General features: G+C 43.6%; 1 protein-coding gene across 12 annotated transcripts in view; it reads right to left on the reverse strand.

Moving 5' to 3' along the window:
- Positions 1 to 26454, reverse strand: part of LOC311578616 (uncharacterized protein) — a gene marked incomplete at its 5' end in the record, with an annotated part of 123957 nt that overhangs the window by 76960 nt on the left and 20543 nt on the right. For 5 of the 12 annotated variants that reach the window (XR_014772906.1, XR_014772907.1, XR_014772908.1 and 2 more), the window contains one exon: positions 11378 to 11624. The exons of 4 other annotated variants lie outside the window; for them this stretch is intronic. Coding sequence is in view for 1 of the 8 variants with exons in the window: in XM_084748582.1 (XP_084604708.1) it covers positions 11573 to 11624 (52 nt within the window). Of the gene's footprint in view, positions 1 to 8731; positions 8810 to 11377; positions 11625 to 19408; positions 19474 to 26454 lie in introns of those variants that run through there. 3 more of the 12 variants (XR_014772903.1, XR_014772904.1, XM_084748588.1) reach the window with 2 other exon arrangements.

A 26454-nucleotide genomic window follows, 5' to 3' on the forward strand; every position in this document is an offset into this window, starting at 1 on the left:
CTCAGGAAGATACATGTGTACACACACACACACACACACACACACACACACACACACACACACACACATACACCAATGCAAAGTTGTTGTCTTTATAAGTAAACGGGTATTTCTAAATGAATAGTGAATTAGCTTGAGCTATCATAACAGAATGCCATAGACTGGATGGATTAGCAAATGGGAGTTTAGGTTTTCATATTCTAGAAGCTGGGAAGCTGAAACCAGGAAGCAGTAGAGCTGGACGGTAGGAGGGTTCTCTTCCTGGCTTGTAGACAGCCACCTTCTCACTGCGCCCACACACGGATGGAGAGCACCCTTCCTGGTGTATTTACTTTCCCCCTCTCTTTCTACTCCTCCTTCTCCTCGTCCTCCTTCTCCATGACAGATATCAGACACAGGGTATAGGAAGGACCAATCCTGAGGACTCATCCAAACTGTAGTACCTCCCCAGACCTTCATCTTCAAATCCCATTTGTACCAGGAGTGAGGACTTCATTGTGATGGTTTTAAGGGACACAGTCCAGTCCATAACTTTCTTCTCACTTACAACATCTTTCTTTTTCTTCATAAATCACAATTATGCAAACGCTGGGGCTGGAGAAATGGCTCAGTGGTTAAGAGCACTGTCTGTTCTTCCAAAGGACCCGGGTTCAATTCCCAGCAACCCATATAGCAGCTCACAACTGCTGTCTGTAATTCCAGTCCCAGGGATTCTGACACCTTCATACCAAAGTGCATAGAATAAAATTAAATATTTTTTTAATTAAAAAAAAAAAAGTAGGGTGGTGGTGGCACCCCCTTTAATCCCAGCATTTGGGATCTCTGTGAGTTTAAGGCCAGCCTGATCCACAAAGTGAGCTACAGGACAGTTAAGGTTACACAGAGAAACCCTGTCTCAAAAAAACAAAACAAAACAAAATAAACAAACAAAAAACAATTATGCAGACATTATTTGTTTGCCTACCACAGCCCTTTTACACTAGCAAAGTTGATAACGAAGAGCATAGATTTTATATCAGGTCAATTTTATTAAATGTGTCTTATGGCCTATGAAGTAAGTGTACAAGAGTTCCTGTCAGCATTCTTCCTACTGAGTGATACCGTTTCCCTGAAATGAACTGGGTGAGCAGTCATATGGGTAAGTAAGCTTCCTGGCTCTGCCCCTGGGTCTGGAGGTGGAGGCTGGGTGGGAGGGGCAGCTGCTTGCACCACTGGGAGACTTAGCGTTAGCTGTAGAAGCTTATCTAACACGGAGCAGTATAAACACTGAGGTCTTCTCAAGGGAACCAGGGTCTGAATTTTGCTTATGTTTTTCCTAAACATAAGTAATGCTCCATTGACAGAAACTAGGATGCAAACCAAGAGAGCAGAGGGGGGGACTATCCAGGCTCTAAAGATCCCTTTTGATTTTTATGTAGGCAATTCATTTTCTGGATCCTGTCTCCTGCCACGGTTCCTGTGGATGTCCAGCTGTTGGCGGCTGAACTCACTCGCAGAGGTGACCCTGGTAGGGAAGTGAAGTGAGTCATCCTTACAGAGCCCTGCTAAGAACTCACCTTGGGATAAAGAGGGTATCACTTCCTCCGTGCTGGAGATGAATGCACACTGGGGACATTGGGCTAAACCTTGTAAGAGCAGAAAAGTAGGCCGTTCTGTGAGGGGTATTCGTGTTGCCAGCACCCTGAGATGTAACTGAAAGGTGGTACCAGGGCTGGGAACGTAGCTCAGTACTGCAATGCTTGTCTAGTATTTGAGGCTCTGAATTTTATTCTCAGCACTCCACCCCTAAATCTGGAAATGCTTCAATATTTTCCCAAAAATTTGAAGCAGGTATTGAAATAAAAATGATTAGGTTGAAAGCTAGGTGTGGTGGCACATGCTTGCAATATGGGTACTCATGAGGCTGAGGCAGGAGGATTTCAAATTTGAGACAAACGAGCATTATAGCAAGATCCTATTTTTAAAAAAGCTTACATTGAAGAGTTGCAACAAATTAACGGATATATATATCTCCTTGGTGTACTGTATTTTGCTTGCAAGGGTGTCTGGGCTTGGGAATTCAGCATATTCTGAGTTCAGATACTGATCCCAACATTTAATGTGACTTCAGGCTAATCATTTGTTCTTAAATATGTAAAATAGAAATAATGTTATCTACCTTCACTACATGGCTATAGAAATAAATATGATAATATATGTAAATAGCTTGGCATAGTATGCCACATAGAGGAAAAGCCAAATAAATGATGAGTACTCTTATTAGCTTAGTATAATTGACCTTCAGAAGTTATATATAATTAACTACACTTGTAAAAAAAAATCTTGGTAAAAGATTGGTTTGCTCACTCATCTCAAAGCCAGGAACATCTTCTACAGGGCACAAAGAAAGATATTTTGAACCCTTCCTAGGATTAGCTAGTGTATCTTTGGGGTATTTCAAACAGTGCTAAGCATTGTTTCATTTTCCCCTTTTCAGTGCTTTATACTCTCCATCCAGTTCATAGGCTTTGGTATCAGCCACTTAAGAAGCCTGCCTTAGGCGGATCGCTGTGAGTTCGAGGCCAGCCTGGTCTACAAAGTGAGTCCAGGACAGCCAAGGCTACACAGAGAAACCCTGTCTTGAAAAACCAAAACCAAAACAAACAACAACAACAACAACAACAACAACAACAACAAAAAATCCTGCCTTCTTCTAGTCTCACTTTGCAGGAAAGAGTGGGAGCTATTTACCAAATCCTTTTCAGAAATAAGCAATAAAAGATTCCTCCAGGTTCTGGGAGGTGTAAATGCAAACCCACAGCATAAATGAGGGGTCTCAGTATAACATGTGGTATCACTAAAAATAACAGTGTACTTCCCGGTGGCATAGACGTTGCCTGACAATCTTAATCAGTGTGGAGAGATGCGCTGGAGCTGGCAGTTGCTCTGGGGTGTGGTAAATGAGAGGGCCCAGCCTGGACTGTTTTCTAGTTCTCTCTCTCTCTCTCTCTCTCTCTCTCTCTCTCTCTCTCTCTCTCTCTCTCTCTCTCTCTCTCTTTCTCTCTCAAGTGCAGGAGCACGAGGCCAGTGTGTTATGCATGCGAAGCAAGTTCTCCCCACTAAGGAATACCCAGCCTGCTCTCTAGCTCTCACTTATGGTGAGGAGGAAAGCTGGACTCATCTGTTGATTTGGAGGGGAAAGCTGGAGGCCGGAGATGAAGTGAGAAGACAGGGAAACCTTCAGTAAACCACTGTGAAGTGGTAATATGAAAATGACCCTCTCCAGTCCAATTTCCCACCAGCAAGGTGCTTGAGAACAGTGGGTCTGATTAAGACAGAGGAAAAAAAAAATGTGCCAGAAAACCAAAAGGATATGTCTTGTTTTGTGGTTTCTTTGCTCCCTGCAAAATGTTCTGAGAATTGAGAGCTAAGACGTGATGGTGGGAAATTCTGCTTTTATGAATAGTACAAATCAGATTGCACTAATTGAATTCTAAAACAGGGGGGTGATTAGAAAATTATGGAGTAAAGTGCTTTGTCAGTGTGAAGCCGTGCCAGCTGTGCAGCTGTGTCACAATGGTGCCTCTTAGAATCATGATGTCCTGGTGTCCGGAGTGTCCTGGCTAATAAGATTTGGTAGGATATTGACACCATGGAAACTAGGTTGACATGTGAGTGTTACAGATGGCATGTCCAGGCTCTGTCATCCTAAGAGCTGTTGTACAGGGTTCCTCAAGGGGGTTCTTACAGTCTCTCCTGAAGATGAAGAAAAATTCTTCACTGGGTCTAGGAAATGGCTGTGTTTGATCCCTGGAACTCACGTGGTAAAAGGAGAAAACAACTCCCAAAGTTGTCTTCGGATCTGCATGGAGCGTGCGTATACTCCCTGCCCCCCCTACAAATAAATAAATGAGTGTAAGAAAACTTTCTCCACTAAGCCAGGTGCGGTGGCACACACCTCCTAGCACTTGGGGAGGCAGAGGCAGGCAGATCTTTGTGAGTTCAAGGCCAGCCTGGTCTACAAAGTGAGTCCAGGGCACCTAAGGCTACACAGAGAAACCTTGTCTCAAAAAAAAAACAATCTCCACTAACCCTTACATTTAAGTATACTACTTTGAGGATAATATTGTCTTAAGCTGGTTAAAATAAAGGCAAGCACAAACACATAACATTTATGGTTCTTATAAACCAAATATTTTCCAGAGCAGATTTGAGCAGCATTATGTGGAGTCCATGATATTTAAGTTGACATTGCTAATTTAATGAGATTGATGAAGTTCTTTTACTGAAACGCACAGCTGAATACAGTGAAAGCACAGAACCGGTTGCCGCAGGGAAGGATCTTTTGATTTGGTTGCACTGGTGAATTGAGACCATACTTTACCTTTTATTTAGTTGAAATATTGGATTGTCTTCCCTAATAGAGTGGTAACACATCTTTCACAGGCTGTGGCTAACTCTGTCCTTTCTCCTTTGCTAGTGATAGCTGGAAAAACGCTAACCTATGCCAATCCGATCTCAGACACAAGGCAGGCATTTGGCAGCACTCAGATGTAGGCCTCTTGTTCTTCAAGGAAAGGTCCCATGTTAACCCTGAGCTACTAATCCCTTAAAGTAGATTAGTTTAATTCAGAAACAAAATTTTAACATCTATTATTAAATAACTATGTATGGCTAGTAGCTGCTGTGGTAAAGGTGGCCAAATACTCATGCATTTGTATGTTAAATGTGTGTGTGTGTGTGTGTGCGCGCGCGCGCGAGCGTTTAAATTGTCTTTGAAATAAAGTCACTAGCTGTGTGGGCCAGACCATGTATTTAACCTCTTTAACCCTCCATGCTTTTATCTGTAAGTTGGGGACAAAGACATATAATACATTTAATTACATTGCACAGATCCTGGACAGAAACATTACTCAACCTCTAGTGTCATGCCTGGGTGATGGATTGGGAGAGGGTCTGTCCCTTCTCACAGTTAATGTTAAGGCTCCCTCAAGCTACCTATGAGTGTATTTATTCTTTGAAACAATTGACACTTTCTCCATCTTATGTAAAGTGCCACTAAAGCCATATTTAGTTCATACGATATTTCTACAAATAGGCAAATAAGTATAAAACAGTGTTATCATGCAAATGTAGCTTGGGTTAAGTCGCTGCGCATGACACCCAGCCTCCTGTCTTCTGAATTGATTTGCCCCTTTCTCTGGTGAGCTGCCAGAGAGCTCCTCTAACTGTTGTAAACAGACCAAGCAGCCATGGTGTTTAGGATCCAATATTTATTTAAGCATGCGCGTGCTCACGTGTATGAGTGTGTGCCCTGGCACGTATAAAGATTAGAGGATGACCTCAGGTGTGAGTCCTCCCCTTCCACCATGTTTGAGACAGGGTCTCTTTGTTGTTCGCTGCTGTGTACCAGGCTAGCTGGCTCAAGAGCTTCCGGGGTGCCTCCCATCTCACCATACGAGCACGGGGGTTATAGATGCAATGCTGCTATGTTTGGCTGTATGTGGGTTCTGGGGATTCAAACTCAAACCTTCATGCTTGTGCTATAAACGCTTTGTCCACAGAGGCATCTTCCCAGACCTGTTATTGTTGTTGTTGTTGTTGCTTTGAGACAGGCTTTCTCTGTGTAACAACCCCCGCTGTCCTGGAACTCTCTTTGTAGACCAGGCTGGCCTCCAACTCACAGAGATCCACCTGCCTCTGCCTCCCAGAGTGCTAGGATTACAGGCATGTACCACTACGCCTGGCTGCCCAGACCTTTATTTTATTTTCTGTGGAAGACAGGCCTAAAGCCCCTTTCCAGTGGTAGCAGAATGTGATGGAACAGGCTGTGCCCCACTACTGCCTCTGCTGCTGCACCTGCAGGGGGCACCCTTCCATTCTCATGCCTCATTCATAAGTCCCTTTTGTGCCTGGCAAATGCCCTACCTCCCTATCTACTCATCCACAGAACCTACCTGAACCCCATATGTACAACCGATTCCTTCTGCCCCTGCCCTCACCCTGCCCCTTGTACAGATTCCTGTCTTAGCTGCTATAATTTTTCATTTATCCTTGTTATGTGATAAGAGTAAACTGTGTCTCACCAAAAAAAGATATATTGAAGCCCTGATTCCCAGTACCACAGAACATGGCCTTCTAAGGACACAGTATCTCAGCAGATGTAATTAGTTCAGATGAGGTCATACTAGAGAGGCGTGGATACTTAATCCAATACTGCCCGGTAGCCTTAGAAACAGAGACATGGGGACAATGGAGGCAGACACTGCAAGCTGCAGTTATAAGTCAAGAAGCCCTAAGGAGCTCAGGTAACCCCTGGGGGCTGGACAGAAGCAAGGCAGCTTTCAACCGCTGGTCCCAGAGGGGCCCTGCCTCGTGACTGCAGACTCACACTTCTAGCCCCCAGAGCTTTATGACGATCCATTTCTGTTAAGCCTCCCAATCTCTAGTGTTTTGTTTGGGCAACACTAAGAGATGAATATACATTTCTGGACCACAAGTCCCTCGCAAACAGAGTCCTTGCTTGACCTGCGTGTGTGTTTGAGGCTGTTGTTCTGATACCCAAACCACGTAGAAGGCCGAAGAAACAGGTGAAACACAAGACTCACTCCTTTTTCTTAGTCTGCTTTCAAGTTGACATGGAAGGAAAACCGTGCAGAATCTACTCAGGGCTGCTGCACATGGCCACACAAACCAAACCCTGCATGAGTTCACACTTGTGTAATCTGGCGGCCTTCAATTATTTATCATTGTATAATTTAATTCACATAAAAGAGTCAATAGAACCTCAAAATTCCTTGCCGTCTGTTAGGAAAAGGCATCGCCATTGTGAGATTCAGTTCTTATTTTGCCAAGTAGCCAAAGCCGTAAATAATTACCCTGCGGATCCGGAGCTGCAAAACTATGGCCCTCTGGCCAAGTCCAGCCTGCTGCCTGTTTTTGTAAATAAAGTTTTACTGGCGCACAGCCATGCTCACACATTTACAGAGCGTCTGTGGCTATGCAGAGTGAATTGAGGGGCTATGCAGTCACTGGTCGGAATATAGCATATAAAACCTAAAATGCTTACTTTCTGGTCCTTCAAAGGAAAAGCCTGCTCCAGATAATAGAATCTGCTGGGCATCGCCAGATTGGCTTATAGTAAGTGATGAGAAACTCCACTTAGAAACTTAAACCACTCATTTTTATCACGCTTTGGAAGATTCCACACTACCACGGTTGACAGAGGCATGCCAGGAACAAAGTTATATGTAGAAAATAATTTATTTATTCCTCAAAATGGAAGCCAGGGGCTTAAAAATAACAGAACATGTGAGCTTCATAAGTGTGTGTATGAGTGTATGTATGTGGGGGGGGGGAGGGGGGAAATTCCAAGCAAAAACTGTATGCTCGACTTCTAGAAATAGGTGCTGTGCATGGGAGATTTTTGGACGGTGACCAGCTGTGTAAGTCAGAAAGACTTTAAAAAGTGAAGAAATGGATAGAGACCTAAAATGAGGTGCAGGAGGAGAAATGCTCCTCAAATGTTTGAGAAAAGTCCTGCCTGCCATTTCTCATTCCTTCTAGAAGGTGGTATGGAAAGTCTTAGGCCTTTCAGAGAGATCTCTCAGGTCACCTCTGCCATGTGAGCCTATCCCCCAGGCATCAACTGATTGGACCAAGGCTGGACACCTGATCTACAGGGCAAAGGCTGTGGGAATGGCCTGGTACAAAGGCCATCAGCTGAGGCAGAGACCCGCTGTATCAAGCACGTGTTCTCTTTGGGAGTTCAAGGCCCTATGAAAATTATAAATGGATTATCTTCAAGATCAGAAAAAGCAACTAGCTGTCCCCACAACGATGAGACAATTGTTACCTAACAAACAACCTGATCATAAAAGCAACACTGTATCAAGAGTGCTGCGGTTTCTGGAGGCCTCCTGGTAACTTTGGAGCCTGCATTCTTCACTGTGGCCCGGGCTGTTGCATTTTGCTGCTCTTCAAGGGTAAGCTTAATTCACAGTCAGCTCTGCTGTGCCAGGGTATCGCTTCAACCACACTTCTTCCACGCCTGTCTCCTGCCTTGTTTGTCTTTTGTCAGACGCTGTCTCCTACTAATCGCTTTTCTTCTACACGCTGGCTGGGAGGGAGGAAAAACATTACCCAGACACTGTGCTGGTGGCATTAGAAATGCGTATCTGGTTAGAGTCCCTGGTGGTGTTCGTGTCTGTTGCTCTCTCCTGTGTCTAGCCAATACTGCAACGCCTCTTACACCAGAACAAACAGGTACTGGCTCTAAGTCCAGCCATTTTATATCAAGCCAAACCCTTTCTTTCCTGTTCTCAAGGAGTTAAAGCGTCTGCTATCTGATCCCTTTACCCATGCTCCAAATTCTCAGACCTCCCATCTAGATTCTGACCTGGTTCCTCTCCCTTCACTTGTGTATTTGCCATTTGCTGTTTCATCTACATTTAATGTCTCTCCTTGAGTATATGTACACGTTTATGCCTCCTCTCTTTTAAAAATGCTTTGTTGACCCTTCATCACCTCTTAATTATCATCTATTGATTTATAATAAAAGGTATAGAAAATTCCAGTCAGTATGGAAAACTAAGAAGATTGACAAGCATCTCCCTACTTAAGGCTCAGGAAACATCGTGGAAGAGGAGACGGAAAGAATGTAAGCCAAAGGGTAGGAGGAAGTGTTGCGAAATGCTGCCTTCCGGACAGGACACGCTAAGCACAACCATGAACGCACAGCAGTGATGCTTACCTGAATCAAGCCGGCCCCACCCCTTACTGAGTAGCCCTCTGTGGACAGAATCATTCATTTTGAGTGGAAGGCAACTGGAATACGGGAAGAACAGGATCATATTTTATTGTAAATATGTATGAACGACTCAAGAACAATGAAACGTTTTATTTAAAAGATAACTGTAAAGAACCTCACTCCTCTGTCTAAAGACATAGGAAGGTTACTTAAAATAAAACAAGCTTTTGCATCCTGCATGGCCTGGTGCTCTGACCTGACTGGATCAGTGAGGGGATGAAGAAAGGACAAACACACACCCAGAGAAGCTGATGCCTGGTGGGCTGTGTGCACTCTGGTGGAGTTGCACCAACTATGCGACAGCCCATACCTCAGCATGGTTACTATGTACAGCCCAGCTAGTCTCTGTGGGCAAGCAATCTCAGGCTGTAAAAACCCTGGAGGAGAAAGTTGCATTTGCTAGTATTTGTACACAGTGGTCAGTTATTTGTAAATACCCATACTTGCACACTCTGTCAACATCTGCACTTGGACCAGAGTAAGACTTTGTTGTCCCTCCGAGCCTCACCTGGGGAAGGCTTTGCCACTTGCAGGATCTGAGGCATTGGTCCCCACCATGGCAGTTCCTATGTCAACAATACACATTTGCTCTTTACACACTCACTCAGGGTTTCCCTGGCTCTCCGCAATAAACCATTTTCTTCTTAAATAAATAACTGAGCTCAAATGGTATAAGAAATGTCTCTAGGTCTTAGAACTAAAGGAAGGTCTGAAAAATCACAATAATGAGAAAGGATGGAAAGTGACTGACTGCTGGGATGGTGGAACACAGAACAGGCCATATGGACAGGGACCAGTGTCCCAGCAGCAGTGTGACGAGAGACGCAGCAGGTTGCCACACTTGTAGTGGGGCTGAATGGGGGCTCAGGGACCCATAACCCCAAACCACAAAGTCCTGAACCCTTTGTCAGCCAAATGTGGTGGTGTATGCCTGCTAGGGTGGCTGAGACAGAAGGACTGCTGCTAGTTTGGGGCCAGCTCGATACACAGAAAAGACCATGTTTCAAAAAAAAAAAAAAAAAGTTAACAATGATCTGCACTATAATTGAAATGGGAGTTAGAAAAATTCCTCCTACTAGATTCAAGACATGTTAACAAAACAGGTCTGAGGATGTAGCTTAGTGGGTGCTCATGTACAGTTCCCATGTTCAATTCCCAGTGCCACACAAAGTTGGGGTGAGGGCAGCATATGCCTGTAATACCAACACGGGGGAGGTGGAAACAGGAGGATCAAGTTCAAGTTCATCTTGGGCTACTTAACTAGTTCAAGGGTAACCTGAGCTACGTGAGACTCTGTATTTAAAACGGGGAGGAAGGGAGGGCCTAGGGGTTGCAGAGATGGCTCAGTGGTTAGGAGTTCATACTATGCTTGTACAGGACTTGGGTTTGGTTCCCAGCAACCACATGGTGGCTTACAAATATCCCTAATTCCAGGTCCAAAGAGTCCAACGCCCTCTCATAACCTTTGTGGGGACCAGGCACATGTGTGGTGCACAGACGAACATTCGGGCAAGACACATGTAAAATAAAAACAAAATCTTTTTAAAAATATATTAGTATATTAGCAAAGTTGGGGATCTATTCAAGGCAATGTGTGGACAAGATTTATTACTAGAAAGCAGAATGCAAGGCCATGCTCTCCATGAATAGCATGTTGGGCCTCAGCTCCCACCTCCGTTGAGCTTCTGAGGTCCTACCTACAGTGCTAAGGAAGTGCGTCCAGCGCCAGGGCGGTTCTACAGCTCACAAAGTGTATGAATCTGGCAAGACAGTGGATCATTGAAAGAGTCAGTTCACAGAGGGTGCACACTCCTGGAAATAGTAGCCCGATCAGAAACCTTGAGGTGCTTAAAAGGAAGAAAAAGAATCCACCAGGCCACAAAGAGAGAAAGCAAACTTGAAAAATATTTTTTTTTCCAGAAGTGAAAAATGTAGTTTTTAAAAACTAAAGCGCAAGCCCGTCCTGGTGGCACACACCTGTAATCTCAGCACTTGGGAGGCAGAGGCAGATGGATCACTGTGAGTTTGAGGCCAGCCTGGTCTACAAAGCAAGTCTCAAAAAACTTCAAAAAAGAAAAAGAACCAAGAAGAGACTTGATACTCTATGAGCATATACCGGGGGAGGAGGTCCCTCTCAGTCACAGTCATAGGGGAGGGGAGTAAGGGGAAAATGGGAGGGAGGGAGGAATGGGAGGATACAAGGGATGGGCTAACAGTTGAGATGTAACAAGAATAAATTAATAAAAATAAAATAAAATATTAAAAATAAAAAAAGAAAGAAGAAGAAGAAGGAGGAGGAGGAGGAGGAGGAGAAGAAACAAAGAAAACTAAAGTGCAGTGGTCTGGCTGAACCGCAGTCTAGATGCAGCAAGGGAGATGAGGCATCAGTTATTCAAGGTGTGCACTTCAGAAAGGGACCAAGGGGCAGCGAAAGTGGAGCTGGGTGGTGTGGAGAAAAGAGCCAAGGCGCCCACGCCACATCTAAGGCAGAGTAAGTCATTATGTGACTTCTAGATAGTTTCTGTTCTCCCTTTGAACACGCGGGGTAACCATACCACTGTGCTGCTTAGAAGTAAGCGTGGTCACCTTTAGCCAATGCGTGTGGATGGTGGTTCTGGGAAGAATATTTAAGATTCAGTGCACGACTCATCATACTCCTCTCCCCACTTTTGCCAGGGCAACAGTTGTGGCTGTCCAGCTCACTGGCTCTTAGAATACAGACTTTCTGGTGTACGGACCACGAGTCAACAGCAAACAGAGCAGATGTGAGGAGTGAACCTTGCTTCATCCTGGAGCTGTTCCTTCTGCAGGAAGCCCATTTTGATCCCATCTGACCCTATAGATAAAATGGCAAGCCAACATGGGAGACATCGCTCAAAGAGCTCATGAATAAAGATTCTCCAGAATTAAAAAAGGAGGGCTGAACAAAACCTTCGACCTACTGGTTGACCTGCCTGCAGAAACCTCATTAAAGAGACCAGAGGCACCTCATCTAGCAACTGATGGGAGCAGGTGCAGAGTCCCACAGCCAAACATTAGGTTCTGTGAGTTGTGTGGAGGAGGGGAAGGGAGGATCGGAGGAGCCAGGGTCAGGGGCACACCAGGAGAACGTGTCCCACAGAATCAACTGAATGGGACTTAGGAGAATTTGCAGAGAGCAGGGAGCCTGCCCGGGTCTGACCTAGGTCCTCTGCATATATGCCATGCTGAGTAGCTTGGTGGAAATCCTGACAGTGGGAGAGGGGGCTGCCCCTGACACTTTTGCCTTCTTGTGGGACCCTTTTCCTTTCACTGGGTTGCCTTGTCCAGCTTTGATGTGATCGTAGGTGCCTGGTCTTATCGCAGCTTGTTATGCTGGTTGATGTTCCTGAGAGGCCTACTCTTCTCTGAGGGCAGGAGGTTGGATCTAGGGGAGAGGGGAGGTGTGCAGATGGAGGAGAAGTGGGGGAGGAGGGAAAACTGTGGTCAGGATGTAATATATGAGAGAAGAATTTTAAAAAATTTTTAAAAATAAGAGAGAGAGAGAGACAGAGAGAGAGAGAGAGAGAGAGAGAGAGAGAGAGAGAGAGAGAGAGAGAGAGAGCGAGCACACCAGAGGCAGGTGGATCTCTGTGGTGAGAATGAGGACACAGGGCCCTACATAGACTCAAGGAAGGCCTCACAATGTGTGATTGAAACCCAAAGGTGCAGGAAAAAACATCTTGTTTTGTTTTTGTTTTTGTTTGAGACAGGGTTTCTCTCTGTGTAGCCTTGGCTGTCCTTGACTCAATTTGTAGACCAGGCTGGTCTCGAACTCACAGCAATCCGCCTGCCTCTGCCTCCTGAGTTCTGGGATTAAAGATGTGCGCCTCTATGCCCAGCTATTTTGTTCTTTTTTCCTCAATTGTCCAACATATATATTGGTTGAACGAATGAGTGAGTGCGTGAATGACAGAACAGAATATCTGTAGTAAGCTCTTCGAAACCTCCTAAGAATACTACGCAGTGAGCACCTGAGAGCACACACGGCTCCTTGCATGGCAGGGACTCTTATGAAGCAGCCTAGAGCAAAGGCAGGGGATGACTGAAGTGTCACACAGAGCAGCTAATGCTGAGGCCCTTTAACAACACAGCTTCTCATGTTGTGGGGACCCCCAACCATAATTTGGGGGGGGGTGTTTTCAAGACAAGGTTTCTTTGTGTGGCTTTGGCTATCCTGGACTTGCTTTGTAGACTAGGTTGGCCTCGAACTCACAGCGATCCGTCTGACTCTGCCCCCCTGAGTGCTGGGATTAAAGGTGTGCGCCACCACACCTGGCCATAAAATTGTTTGGCTGCTACTTATAACATAGCACTTTGCTCCTGTTACGAATCATAGTATAAATATCGGTGGCTTCTGAAGGTCTTAGAGGAACTCTATGAAAGTGTCATTCCACCCCCAAAGGGGCCAGAACCCTGAGACGAGACCCATGAATGAGGAGAGATCTGTTCACTTGCCTCTGGCCACACAGCCTGATGCGTTTCCCTTCGTATCTTAGTATTATTAACTCACTAGGTCGGAAGTGCTCCCCCGACCCCCAAAAAAGTGAGTCTACAGAGGGCCGCTCTGCCACTCTCCACCAAGCATGCTCCTGTCTTTCTTCCCTTTCTGCTTATCATGTGGCCACACCTCTGTGAGAAACATGTCGTAACTCCTCCCTTCCATAGCTCACTTCATAGAGGAGGGAACCTCGGCTCAGAGAGGCTGAAGATTCACCTAGCACCGCACAGCAGATCAGTGCCTGAGCTTGGATCCAAAAGTGGAGAGACGAATGACGCTAAGGGCTGAAGTGTCGTCACCAACATGAGATGTCGAAGTCTTGCCCCTTTGGTACCTCAGAATGTGACCATATTTGGAAATAGGGGAATTGCAGATGTAGCTAATAAAAACAAGGTCACAACCAATTAGGGCTAGGCCCTAATATAATATGACTGGTGTCCCTGTGAAAAGAACATTGTGAAGAGATGTGGACACAGGGCCAGTGCTGTGATGATGGACAACTGGAGTGATGCACTTAGAAGACAAGAAACAAAGCTTTGAGCCGGGCCTGGTGGCGCACGCTTTTAATCCCAGCACTTGGGAGGCAGAGGCAGGTGGATCTTCTGTGAGTTAGAGGCCAGCCTGGTCTACAAAGTGAGTCCAGGACAGCCAAGGCCACATAGAGAAACCCTGTCTAAAAACCGAAAGAAAGAAAGAAAGAAAGAAAGAAAGAAAGAAAGAAAGAAAGAAACACAAAGGTCCCTGGTAAACAGGAGAAGCTGGGAAAAGCAAGGGAAGTCTGATAATAAATTCTCAGGGACTCTGATTTTGGACTTCCAACCTTCAGACCTGTGAGACAATACATGTCCATTGTCATAAGCCGCTGAGCTTTTGGCATGTTGTTTTAGCAGTCCTAGGACACTGATATGGATGGCAAAGCCATTTTTCCTCTGTATTGTATCATCTTTGACACTTCAGACACTTTTGTGATGTTAGCAAAAAAAAAAAAAGTATGCATAAAGGGTCTGGAGGCTTCACCTTGTCAGAAATCTCTAAAATAGAGCCAGCAAACCCTTACGTTATTTTATTCACAGCATAACACAAAGATATGAAGAAACAAGTCCCCTAGTTGACAAAGTACAAGCCAGTCCTCCAAAAAGAGTAGGCCATGGGGAATGTGGTTCTCCTCTGGGTGCCTCTCCATCTTGTTTTTTTTTTTTTTATTTCCCCTTGTCCAATCAGCACAGGCTGCTGCCGCAGGGACCTCACATCTTTGCTCCTCTGTGTACTTCCTACTCCCCATCCTCTATCTGATGGCTGACTTTGTTTGGTTTTGTTGGTGTTTGGTTTGTTTGGTTTCTTTTTTCTTTTTCTTTCTTCTTTTCTCTTTTTCCTTTTTTCTTTTCTTTTTTTTTCTTTTTGGTTTTTTGAGATAGGGTTTCTCTGTGTAGCCTTGACTGTCCTGGACTCACTTTGGAGACCAGGCTGGCCTCGAACTCACAGTGATCCGCCTGCCCCTGTCTCCCGAGTGCTGGGATTAAAGGCGTGCCATCCCCCCTCCCCCATCACTCCTCCCACTGCCCGGCTAATTTTGTTTGTTTTTAACTCATCCAGTTTTGACTTAAATCTGGCAGTGACATTCAAAAGTATGTCCTCTAGGGTAGTGTATCCTACAGGGTGGAACCAGAGAAACTTAAAGTATCAAAGCTCCCCCTTGAACAGCATGTATCGCTGTGAACAATGTTACAAGTCTCCTGTGTGCTGCTGTTGAGGCAGGATGTGGGCAAGGCAGAGAGGCAGGATCTGTGTGGCAAGGGAAAGGCAGAAAGGAACTGGAGAGTAGACACCCAGGTGTGCATTCCAGGGTCACTGATCTTTCCTCCTTTAACCCCTGGGAAACAAGTGTTTTTCTATGTTTTTTTTCCCCTGCTGCTCTGAATCTCTGGTATTCTGATTTTTAGAAGTGAAAACAATATTTTGATCTAAGCCATATGGCCTTTCCCCCCTTACAGTGACGCCGTAGAAAACTCACAGGGGCAGATGTGGAAGGCAGTAGCAGCAGGGTGGGTGGGTCCATAGGGCTTGTGTGTCTATAGCTTGTGTGGTTCTGTAGCTATGGCAACCATGTGTAATGCCACTTGCATAGCATTATAACATGGCCCCAGAGTTGCCCCTGGCTCCTCAACTATTCCTCTTCAATGTGCTCTCTATGCTGCTGTTTCCTAGCTACCACAGCTCTATTATCCATCCATCCATCCATCCATCCATCCATCTATTTAGTTTTGATGTCATGCCTAAGCATTGCTTCTGTTTGCTCTGTTCTGCTGGTACCACACCTTGTCATCTGGTAGAAAAATTAGACAGCAAGACCTATTTCCTCCTGATGCTATTAATTGCCAACAATTGCCTGAGCTTAAACAGGCTGCATTAGGATGGGCACTTGAGACTTCCTCTAGTCAGAAGGTTGGTGCTGGCTTCTTGTAGAGCACATTGGCTCTACCAATCATCTGCCTGCTACTGAAAAGCCTGCTTCTCCTCTTTGTGCCAGTTCTAACAAATCCTGACAAGAGTAGATTTGCAGCAATGTATGTGACTATATCCTATGAAATTTGTATATGAGTAATTTACACATCTGTACTCCATAAAGAAAGTGGCACTGTGTTAATTCTGAGAATATAAATACCCTGGTTTCTTTCATTTATTGTTAAAAATAACCCCCAAATCCTCAGAGATGATTCTACTGTAATTAAATTCAATTTTAAAAAATCACACTAGGTTCCTATTTTAGTTCTCTTATGTTTGGTCATTAATTGTGACATCACAAACAGCTGAGATTTAAAGTTCTTAACCTTCCTAGGCCCAAATAGAAGCAATATGTCAACACTCATAAGTTATGAGCAACCTCCCAAAGGGACTATAATACAGGATACACTTATAATTGAAATAACTTGGGAGAGGATTCTGGGAAGATGACAGCATCAACAGCATAGTTTTTCATCCTCTCTAAATCCTTATGTAAAAATATGGAAAATAACTGTAGAGGGAAACTAAAAACCCATGAATAACATTTGTAACCAATGTGTCTTCACCTATTTTCTGTTGCCATCACTGAATACCACAGGTTAGTCTCATGGTCTGGAGGCAAGGAAGTTCAAGAGCATGGCACCAGCTGATTGAAGGCTTTTTCTTTTTTTAAAGATTTATTTATTTGGGGTTGGGGATTTAGCTCAGTAGTAGAATGCTTGCCTAGCAAGTGCAAGGCCCTGGGTTTCGTTCTCAACTCTGAAAAAAAGAAAGAAAGGAAGGAAGAAGGAAAGAAAGAGGTATTTGTTTATTATATATATAGTGTTCTACCACCATGTAACTCGTGCAGGCCAGAAGAGGGCACCAGATCTCATTACAGATGGTTGTGAGCCACCATGTAGTTGCTGGGAATTGAACTCAGGACCTTTAGAAGAGCAACCTGTGCTCTTAACATCTAAGCCACCTCTCCAGCCCGAGTAAGGGCTTTCTTTCTTCTTCTTCTTTTTTTTTTTTTTAAGATTTATTTATTTATTATGTTTACAGCATCCTGCCTGCATGTGGGCCTGCCGCTAGAAGAGGGTACCAGATCTCATTATAGACGGTTGTGATCCACCATGTGGTTGCTAGGAATTGAACTCAGGACCTTCGGAAGAGCAGGCAGTGCTCTTAACCTCTGAGCCAGCTCGCCTGCCCATAAGGGCTTTCTTAATGAATCATAATATGTTGGATTCGTTGGATCACATAAGTGATACAGGAAGTAAGCCAAGTCAAGTCTCTTCCTTATAAAGTTGCTAACGCAGAATCAAGAGGAACCTGCCCTTATGACTTTATCTATGCCTAAGTGCCTCCCAAAGGCCCAAGTCCCAATTTTTATTAACATAGGACTCTGAAGATTAAATATCCAACATATGAATTCCAGTGAACACATTCAAATAAGAATACTAAGCAACAAGACGTCTCCACAAATGCTAAAATGCAAGTGGGTGGGGATAAATAGCCAACAGCCACAAGACCTGCGTGATGTTGGTGTCTAGGAGAAAGATAAGGAAGCTGCATTCAATGGGCCTGAAAACAGCCAACAGCCCTCAATCAAAGGGACCAGGCCAACCCAAGAACAGCCGAAACAAGGTGTGGCCAATCATGGGGGCTAAGAGGCTGGAGCAGCAGAGCTCCCGTGAACTTGCAAAGACAACCTCCCAGGGCCTTGGAGAACAGAGGCCTCATGTTGAAGAAAAATAGCCTGGAGGGAAATAAGGACTAAATAGGATGTGCACAAAAGATGAAGGAAAGAAAAGTTGCATAGCAAAATGGCGACACACCCTGAAGCAAATAGCCTTGTTCTTAACATTTCCCCAAACCAACAGAGACGGTACGATGGCAAACAATTTTCTGACTGGCATGCTACTTTAAAACAAAAGCTTGAGAAAAGCAATATCACATTAAAAGGAAAAACAGAAATATTAAGGTCATATCATTTTTACTCTAAAAAAATGGGGAACAAAGAGATGAATAACAACCCCACAGGCAGTAAGATCATTCCAGAAAAAGTACTCAGAGAACAGATTAAAACTGTAGCCTATTATTTTCAATGAGATAAAAGACATTAAGAAAATAATATGCAATATGAAATATCAGAATACGAATAAGAAACTCAGAAACAAAGATACAGAACTCAGGAAATAATTAGAAATAAAGCCAAAATAATTTAAGAAATGACTAAGCCAGAAAGAAAATAAGTGCAAATAAATTCAACAGTCGTACCCAAAGAGGATTAGGCGAAAAAGATAAAATGTTTTAAATGTTCATAAATACAAAAAGACACAAAGATTTGTGAGAGTGATAGACACTGACACAAAGATCCTGATACAGAGAACAGGTTTGACTAGGAAGTATCAATATAAATTCATGAGGAATTTGATCTTTAGAGATATTGATGCACGTGTGCATTTCCTTTTTCTGTGTATTGCAAATGTTGTCTATTCTGTCTACTGAAAACTACAAGGAGACATTGAAAATAATGCACAAGCCAGCAGCAGCAAACATCCCTAAGACCCGCAATGTGATCCCTATCTACTATTTCCCATTAAAAGATATACGACATCCTGAAGAAATGGCTGGGGAAGGAAGTACACTAAACGTACCTATTGTCAAAACTAGATAGCAGGAACCATATCAAAAATTACCAGTTTTCTGTCAGAAGTGCAGAGGGATCAAATCAAGGAAGATTGAACTATCTGGATTTCAATAAATAATAAAAATTTCAATAAATCAAAGTTATGTTTATTTATTTATATGTGTGCATAGGTTTATGTGGGTATAAATGCATGTGTTCACTCAAGTGTGTGTGTGTACGTGTATGTGTGTGTGTGTGTGTAACTCACGATACGGTCTTTTTTTTTTTTCCTTCCTATCACTGTTCACCTTATTTTTTGAGAAAAGGTCTTACTGAACCCAGAGTTTATTGACTGGGCTAGACTAAATGGCCAATGAGCTCCAGTAGTCCTCCTGTTTCTGTCCCCATCCCCGGCACTGGCGCTGTGGGCCTATGCCGCTGAAGCAGGCTTCTACATACATCTAGGGATCTGAACTCAGGACCTTTTGTGACAGGCACTTTACCAACTGTGCCATCTCCCCAGCTCTCAAATACATGTTTAAACACATGAAGTATGAAATTTCTAAAAAGGAAAACGCTTACCTTTAGGAGATGTTAGGGAACTAAGTTGCCATTCTGAAGTCTGGCAGACAAAGGACAAAAACTGTATTTATTCTACCTTCTCCAGATGAAAGGCCCTGCTGTGTAACCAAGTGAAAGAGATAAGAAATGTCTCCTTATAATGTTTCCCACCAGAAAAAAAAAAAAAGCTAAGAAAAGATAGAATATTGACATCTTGCAACTCTAAAGGATGAAGATAAGTTAAGCATCAACAGCTGCTGGTGAGATCACTGTCAGAATCTTAGTTTTTTTGTTGTTGTTGTTTTGTTTTTTCTATTGCTGTGACAAAACAAAACAGCATGATCAAGGCACCTTATAAAAGAAATCACTTAATTGGGCTTAGCGTTTCGGAGGGTTGGAATACATGATGGGGGAGCAGAGGCACGGCGTGAGGGACGGCCAGCCGGGAGTTCCCGTCTTGATTTGCAACCAGGAGGCATAGAGAAATCACTGGGAAAGGGGTGAATCTTTTGAAACCTCAAAGCCTGCCTCCTGTGGCATACCTCCTCAACAAGGCCACACCTCCTGCTTCTTCCCCAATAGTTCCACCAACTGGGGGGGGGGGCAAGTATTCTCATTCAAAGCCCCACGTTCTACTCCCTAGCCCCCACTGACTTGTGGACATATTATAAAGCAAAATACATTTACTTTTAACTTTAAAAGTCCCTATAGTCTTTCAATGTCAACACTATTTAAAAATTCAAAGTTCAAAGTTTCTTGTGAGACTTAAAGCAATGTTTTTGTTAGTTTGTTGTTTGTTTGTCTGTTTTGTGTGTGGTTTTCTGAGACAGGGTTTCTCTGTGTAGCCTTGGCTGTCCTGGGCTTGCTTTGTAGAGCAGGCTGGCCTCAAACTCACAGAGATCCGCCTGCCTCTGTCTCCCTAGTGCTGGGATTACAGGTGTGTGCCACCACACCTGGCTCAAGGCAATGTTTTAATTGCAACACTGTAAAATCAAAAAAGCAAATTACATACTTCCAACATACAAAGTCTACCATATTCCTGCAAAGAACAGCATAGTCAGGCTTGTTACATGAATACCCCACTCTTGGAACAAAGTTCTGTCTTATTTTTCCACCAACTGGGGATATATGAGCCTGGAGGGGGGGTGCATTCTCATTCCAGCCACCAGGTTCTACAGAGACACCATGGGGACACTTGTAATCATCCCTTCAGCTACCAGCCTATTGAAAAAATGGTCCACCCCTAATTAAAATTCCCCTGGGAATCTCATGTTGGAGGAAGAAAAAGACTGATGCCTTGGTACCAGACAGAGAGAGAACTTGCCTCACAGGAAGAGATTTCCTGTGATCCTGACAACTGACCAGGTCACCTTGCAAGACAGACCCAATCTGAAATATCAGCCAATTAAGCGTGGCATCACCCTGGTCCAGGACTGCCTAAACGTGCATATTACTGGCCCTCTATTTAAACTTGACTGTCATGTCAGTACTCCACAAACAGACTAGGAGTGGGGTGTCAGTGGGCCTCTTTGTTACTTTTCTCAATGTGTCCATAGTAAATAAGTCTTTCTCTGGTTTTCACTACTACTTGTCTCTTTAATGGGCATACTGGAGATAAACGGTCAGGAATTACCTGTTGGGGCTACCATGGCTGAGACCTGTTCTCCTAAACTCAGGTAACATGAACACAAAAATATAATCAGATACCATATGCTTTCTTTATATTGTCAGAAATTAATCCCTTGGCAACATCACCATAAGGGAGATACCAAACAACACTGCACTCTATTTTGGAAGGACCTTGCAAACAGATAGAACCTGAGTCCTATCTAGTCTTGGATGCAGCAGCCGAATTTCAGGAGAGTTAAAGAAAAGAGGAGCATGTTAAACTTCCCCACTAGCATGCAAATAGGAAAATTCAGACCTTGGACCTTATTCGCTGTAAGAAAAGGGAAAGAACAGAGGAGAATATTTAGCTTAAAATGAGGCGTGAGAACAAAATTTTGCTTGTTTTAAGGGACAAGAGGTGTGTGTTTAGGGAGGCATGTCTGAGTGACAGCAACCTTGGGTGACTACTGTAAAGTCAGAATCGTGGTTACTGATGGGAGGCCAGGGGCTTGTGATGCAAAGTAGACCCATAAAAAGGAATTCTACAGTGGGAGGCGAGGCCCATCTATCTCCCTTCCTGTGGACAGAGGCTTTTGTCCATGCTTAGCACACACTTAAAGACTGAGCTGCTTCCCCATACCTCAAGTTCCATGCCTTAAAAAAATGTTTGATTTCATTGTTTTATATGTTTGGGTATTTTGTCTGAATGTGTGTCTGTGAGCCATGTACATGTCTGGTGTTGGAGAAGGGAAGAAGAAAGCATTCGGTTCCTTTGGAACCGGGGTTATAGATGGTTGTGAGCTGTCATGTGGGTGCTGGAAATTGAACTCAGGTCCTCTGGAAGAACAGCCAGTGCTATGACCACAGAGCCATCTCTCTAGCCCCGAAGAAGTTCCATTTCTGGACCTTAACAGAATTTCAAGGATATTTGCCTTACAAATATTCATCTAACCCCACATCTTATATGATTGTATATATATTTATTTTTACATTAGAAAGGAGTTTTTTTGTTTTTGTTTTTTCTAGGCAATGGTGGCACACGCCTTTATTCCCAGCACCCAGGAGGCAGAGGCAGGCGGATCTCTGTGAGTTTGAGGCCAGTTTTGTCTACAGTGAGAGTCCAGGACAGCCAAGGCTACACAGAGAAACCCTGTCTCGAAACCCCCTGCCCCCAAAAAAAGTTTTTTTAAAAGACAAGGGAAATAATGAAAGTCAAGCTTTTCATTATTTTTATTCATCTTGTCAAAAATTTATAAGCAAACCTCTTTATTGTAAAATTCTGAATTTTCACAAACACATATATTGCTGTTGTTATTATTACAGTCGAGGCACGGGGCAGCTCCAGTCTCACCCCCAAGTCCCCTGTGCTCTTTGACACTGTCCCGTTGCAAACCCTGACACTGCACTCACCGTGCACTTCATGTCCCTGTACTTTTGTTTTCTAAAGTGTCATGTAACTCAAACCACACAGAGTGTAACCTTTCGAGTCTGGTTTCCTTCACTGAACATCATGCTTCGAGAGAAATCCACACTTTCCTTTTATTGCTGGATAATATTCCTTATACAGTGTTACCTCCGTCAATTGTTTATTCCTTCACCAGAAAGACATTTGGGTTATTTCTAGGTGTTATTTTTGTTTGTTTGTTTGTTTGTTTTTTTGTTTTGTTTTTTTTTTTAGATACTTTCCTGAAACACCAGGATACAGGCAGGTCTTGTGTGGAAAATAAGACTTTGTTTGTCATGAATAACTACCTATAAAAGAGACCACTGGCACAAAGGCTAAATGGATGCCTAACTTTGTAAGAAACTGTCAACTCATGGACCCTTTCTATGCTGACAGGCAGCATGTGGGTTCTGGTAGCCTTGCACCTCTGTAAGCACTTGATCATGTGCTTGCTAAAGCTAATCTGATAGATGGGTTTCTGGTAAAGGGATGAACAACTTAGATGGATCTGCACGACAGAGCTACACCACCCCCCAGCCCTGGATCATGATGCTATCCTCAGTAGGAGAGTTAATTGTTTTCCAGCAGTGAGATAGGCTGGGTCTGCCCTCACTTCCAAGGCCCAAACTTGTGTACATGTTGGAGCCCTTTCTCCCGGATGGGCCCTGAACTTCAAGCTGTCTCCTGAGCACAGTGAGACCATGTCAGTTCTGTGCGGCCTCTTTGTAGCTGTGCTTTTTCTGCACATGTGCAGTTTAGGAGCTGTCAAATACTTAGGGGCATTTGCAATCAGGCTCGCTCTTCTCCTTGTCTTACAGATTTTTATGATCCTGAAGTTCTGGCTGTCTTGATTGCTCCCGGATGTCTGAAAAAGCCTGATGGGTTTGTGTTTTAATCAGGTTTTTATAGCTGCTCTCAACAAAAGATTCATAACCAGAAGTGGAAGGAATGCTATGAATTTAGAAATAGTAAAAGCCTAGTCCTCTTAATTAATTTTAAAAATTCTATTTTCTTATATGTTGACAGCTGGTTCTAGAATTCAGATGGAAAGACAAGGGAACTAGAATAGCTCAGACAATTTTGAAAAAAAAAGAAAAGACTATTCATACTTCTTATCCTCAATGTTTAATAGAAAGTGAGTGTGTTTGTGGCAGTGTGGTACTGGTAAAAGGATGGACACAGAGACCACTTGATCAAATTAAGAAACCAAAAATAGACCCATACACACCAGGTAGGAGCCATATCTGAAACGTGAGTCAGGAAAATGTCCCAAACTATCAGAAGGCATTAAGCCACATCAGGCAACTCAGTCAATATGAAACAGGGTAGATACAAAGAAAAGTACATTTAGTTAGACCATGCAAGTATATCTGTGGGGTTTTGTTGTTGCTCAAAGCAAGGCTTCATGTAGCCCAATCTGGGCTCAAATTCACTAGCTTGGCAAGGATGGCCTTGAACTTCTGATCCTTTGCCTCTATTTCCTAAGTGCTGGGATTAACAAAAGCAGCCATGTGTATCAAGTGGTGCTGGTGACTGGACCCAGGGCTTCATGCACGCCAGACAAGCGCTCTCCCTATCTGAGCTACATCCCCAGCCCTACTGACAAACATTACAATTATTCAGAGCTAAGGGGAAAAAAAAAAGATGCATTGTTCTCAAATAAGCAGCAGTAAGTCTGGCAGCTAACTTTTTCAACAAAATCAATAAAACCCAGGAGATACTGGGATGGTGTCTTTAAAGAGCAGAAAAAGAAAGAAAAGAGGGAAGGGAGGGAGGAAGGAAGGGAGGGAAGAAGGAAGAAGGAAGGAAGGAAGGAAGGAAGGAAGGGAGGAAAGAAGGAAGGAAGGGAGGGAGGAAGGAAGGGAGGGAAGAAGGAAGAAGGATGGAAGGAAGGAAGGAAGGAAGGGAGGAAAGAAGGAAGGAAGGGAGGGAGGAAGAAAAGAAATAGCAAATCTATAATTCTATAGCCAGTGAAATACAGGGAAATTCTATACCTTGAGAAATTAAAGCGAAATCGACAGTTTCATAAAAACAAAAACACAGAATTCATTGTTAGCTAAAAGAAATAAAGGAAATTATTTAGATGGAAGTGAAAAGTATCCCAGCCAGGAGATCAGAAGTGCAGGCAATAATAAAAACCCCAGAAAAAGGACATCTCTTGAAGAACTGGACCATCACCACTCACATGCAGCCCACACAGTTTTGTTCTGCGCCTTGCTCTCTTTTTTACCCATCATCTGAGGCCAAATTAACATGATAATCCCTTCACTGGCCAGCGCTTTGCTTCACATCTCACCGACCCTTTCAGGACCACACTGTTGGGGATCAACATTTTATCCTCTTTTTTTTTATTTGTGTTTCCCTTTGTGTGTCTTAGTTCTTGGAATATAACTTTGACATCCTTTTTGTACCTACTGTAAGCGACCTGTGTTGTATATCTCTAACAAATGTCTATTGAATAATTAAATTTGTTGAAGAATATTTTGATAATGAACAGCAAGTTGTCCTATGCTATGTTTTCTAGCACAGACTCTTCCAACCACTAATTAAGTTGTATCATATTACACATAATACATCATAAATAACACACATAATATATTATGTATATTTAACCCCGAGGGGCTGAAGAGATGGCTTAATAGTTAGGAGTATCTATCACCTTCCAGAGGACCATATTGCACTCCTAGGAACCACACTGGTAGTCCATAACCGCCTGAAAGCCCAGCTTGGGGGGGGGAGGGGTTGACAGTCTCCAGCTTCTGTAAGCTCCTGCACACACTCATTCCTCCGCATGCAGGCATCTCACAAAGGTATTTTTAAATTCATTTTTATCCCGAGATTTCATCAAGAAAACTAAAGGAGACAAGAAGACGCTTTAACTTGTTCTTGGAAGAAAGATCCACACGGGACAGACTGGCTGTTCCCATCTCATCTTTAACCTTTTGAAATTCATCTGATGCTTGTTCAATAACATTGTCTTTGTATCACTGTCAAAAGGATGAGGTGGGTCGAAGTACATCCACAGGTGTGGTGGCATTTATGCTGTTCTAATGTGAGTCATTGTGCTAATCCTGGATGCTAAAGAAATAAAAGGCACAGCCCTCGAGATCTCCAGAGAGTGTGAAATCTAACTGGAGCCTAAAACATACACACGTAAAACAACCTGAGACGGAGTCCAAAGGAACATTTTAGAAGCTACAAGAAAATGTGGTTTAGTACAGACTAAAGCTATAACCGATGAGAAATCTTTTTAGAAAATCACACTTGGGATGTGAGGGCTAGAGAAGGTCTCTCTTTACTCTTGCTCACCTTAGTGGTGGAGTTTTTGGGATCCAGTCTTACTATATGGCCCTGGGTGGCCCCCCAAATCATCCTTTTCCTGTGTTAAACTCCTGAGTGCTGGGATCCCAGGTGTGCGTCACACATGCTGAGGCCTCGCAGTCATCTGTGAGGCAAAGCCTGGTTTTGAAGGTCAGAAGGGAGTATGTGGAAGAGAAAGGGCATAGGGTCTTCTGGGTTTTGTTTTTCCTACGCACAAAGGAGTACACCCAAAACACAGAGGCAAGTTAGTAAGTCCTGTTTGGGCAACTACGAAAAGACAGGCTTGAGGAATCAACGGAATGCATGAGGCTAGAGATGCAGTTGATAGAAGACATGAAGTAGGTTTGTTTTTGAAATAATGTGGAATTCTCTTTCTCTTTGCAGTAGAAATAACCTTTACTGTCAATGGCCCAGTCAGCCCCCTTAGCTGACATAATGATGATCCCAGCTTCCTAGGCTATTATTTGCAATAATTTCTGCCTTATGAGTGTAATGGGAAAAACACATTGCAAAGTGAATTACTTTTGAAATGTATTGCATGCTGACATTTGGGAAATTAGATCTGGAATACAGTGTGTCTTGATTATTCGAGGTGCATTCCCACCATGAAAAAAAAAATTAATTCAGTGCAACGATTCCAAGAAGAAATATCTGCATGCTCCATTAAAGCCCTATTCTTTAGCAAGAGTCTGGCCCCAACTTCAGGTCACCAGCCAGACAAATAACAATGGGCAGGAACTATTATTCCCTGTCTAAGTAATCTACAAGGGTCTGAAGAGTCCAGAAATGCCCTCATTCAGACGTACTAGGCCATCTGTGCGTCCATTCTCTTACGAACCAACTGCTATGTGCCCACAGTGCCCCTGCTCGGCTGCAATCCATTCATTTTCCTGGAAAAAAACACAACCAAACTCTCACATGAAGAACAAATCACTCTTTGCCTCACCATTGCCACTCAGCAAATTCCTCTGACACTCTTGGCTCATCTTGCTATGAATAAGCATGTGCTTTGGCCCTTTCTCCTCCTGTGTAAGTTTTTCTGCTGCTGGGCTGCTGGGCTGGGCAACAGTAATTTCAGAAATCCTGACGACAGAAGC

This window comes from Acomys minous, assembly GCF_964271855.1.
Source record: "Acomys minous genome assembly, chromosome: 12".
NCBI lineage: Eukaryota > Metazoa > Chordata > Mammalia > Rodentia > Muridae > Acomys > Acomys minous.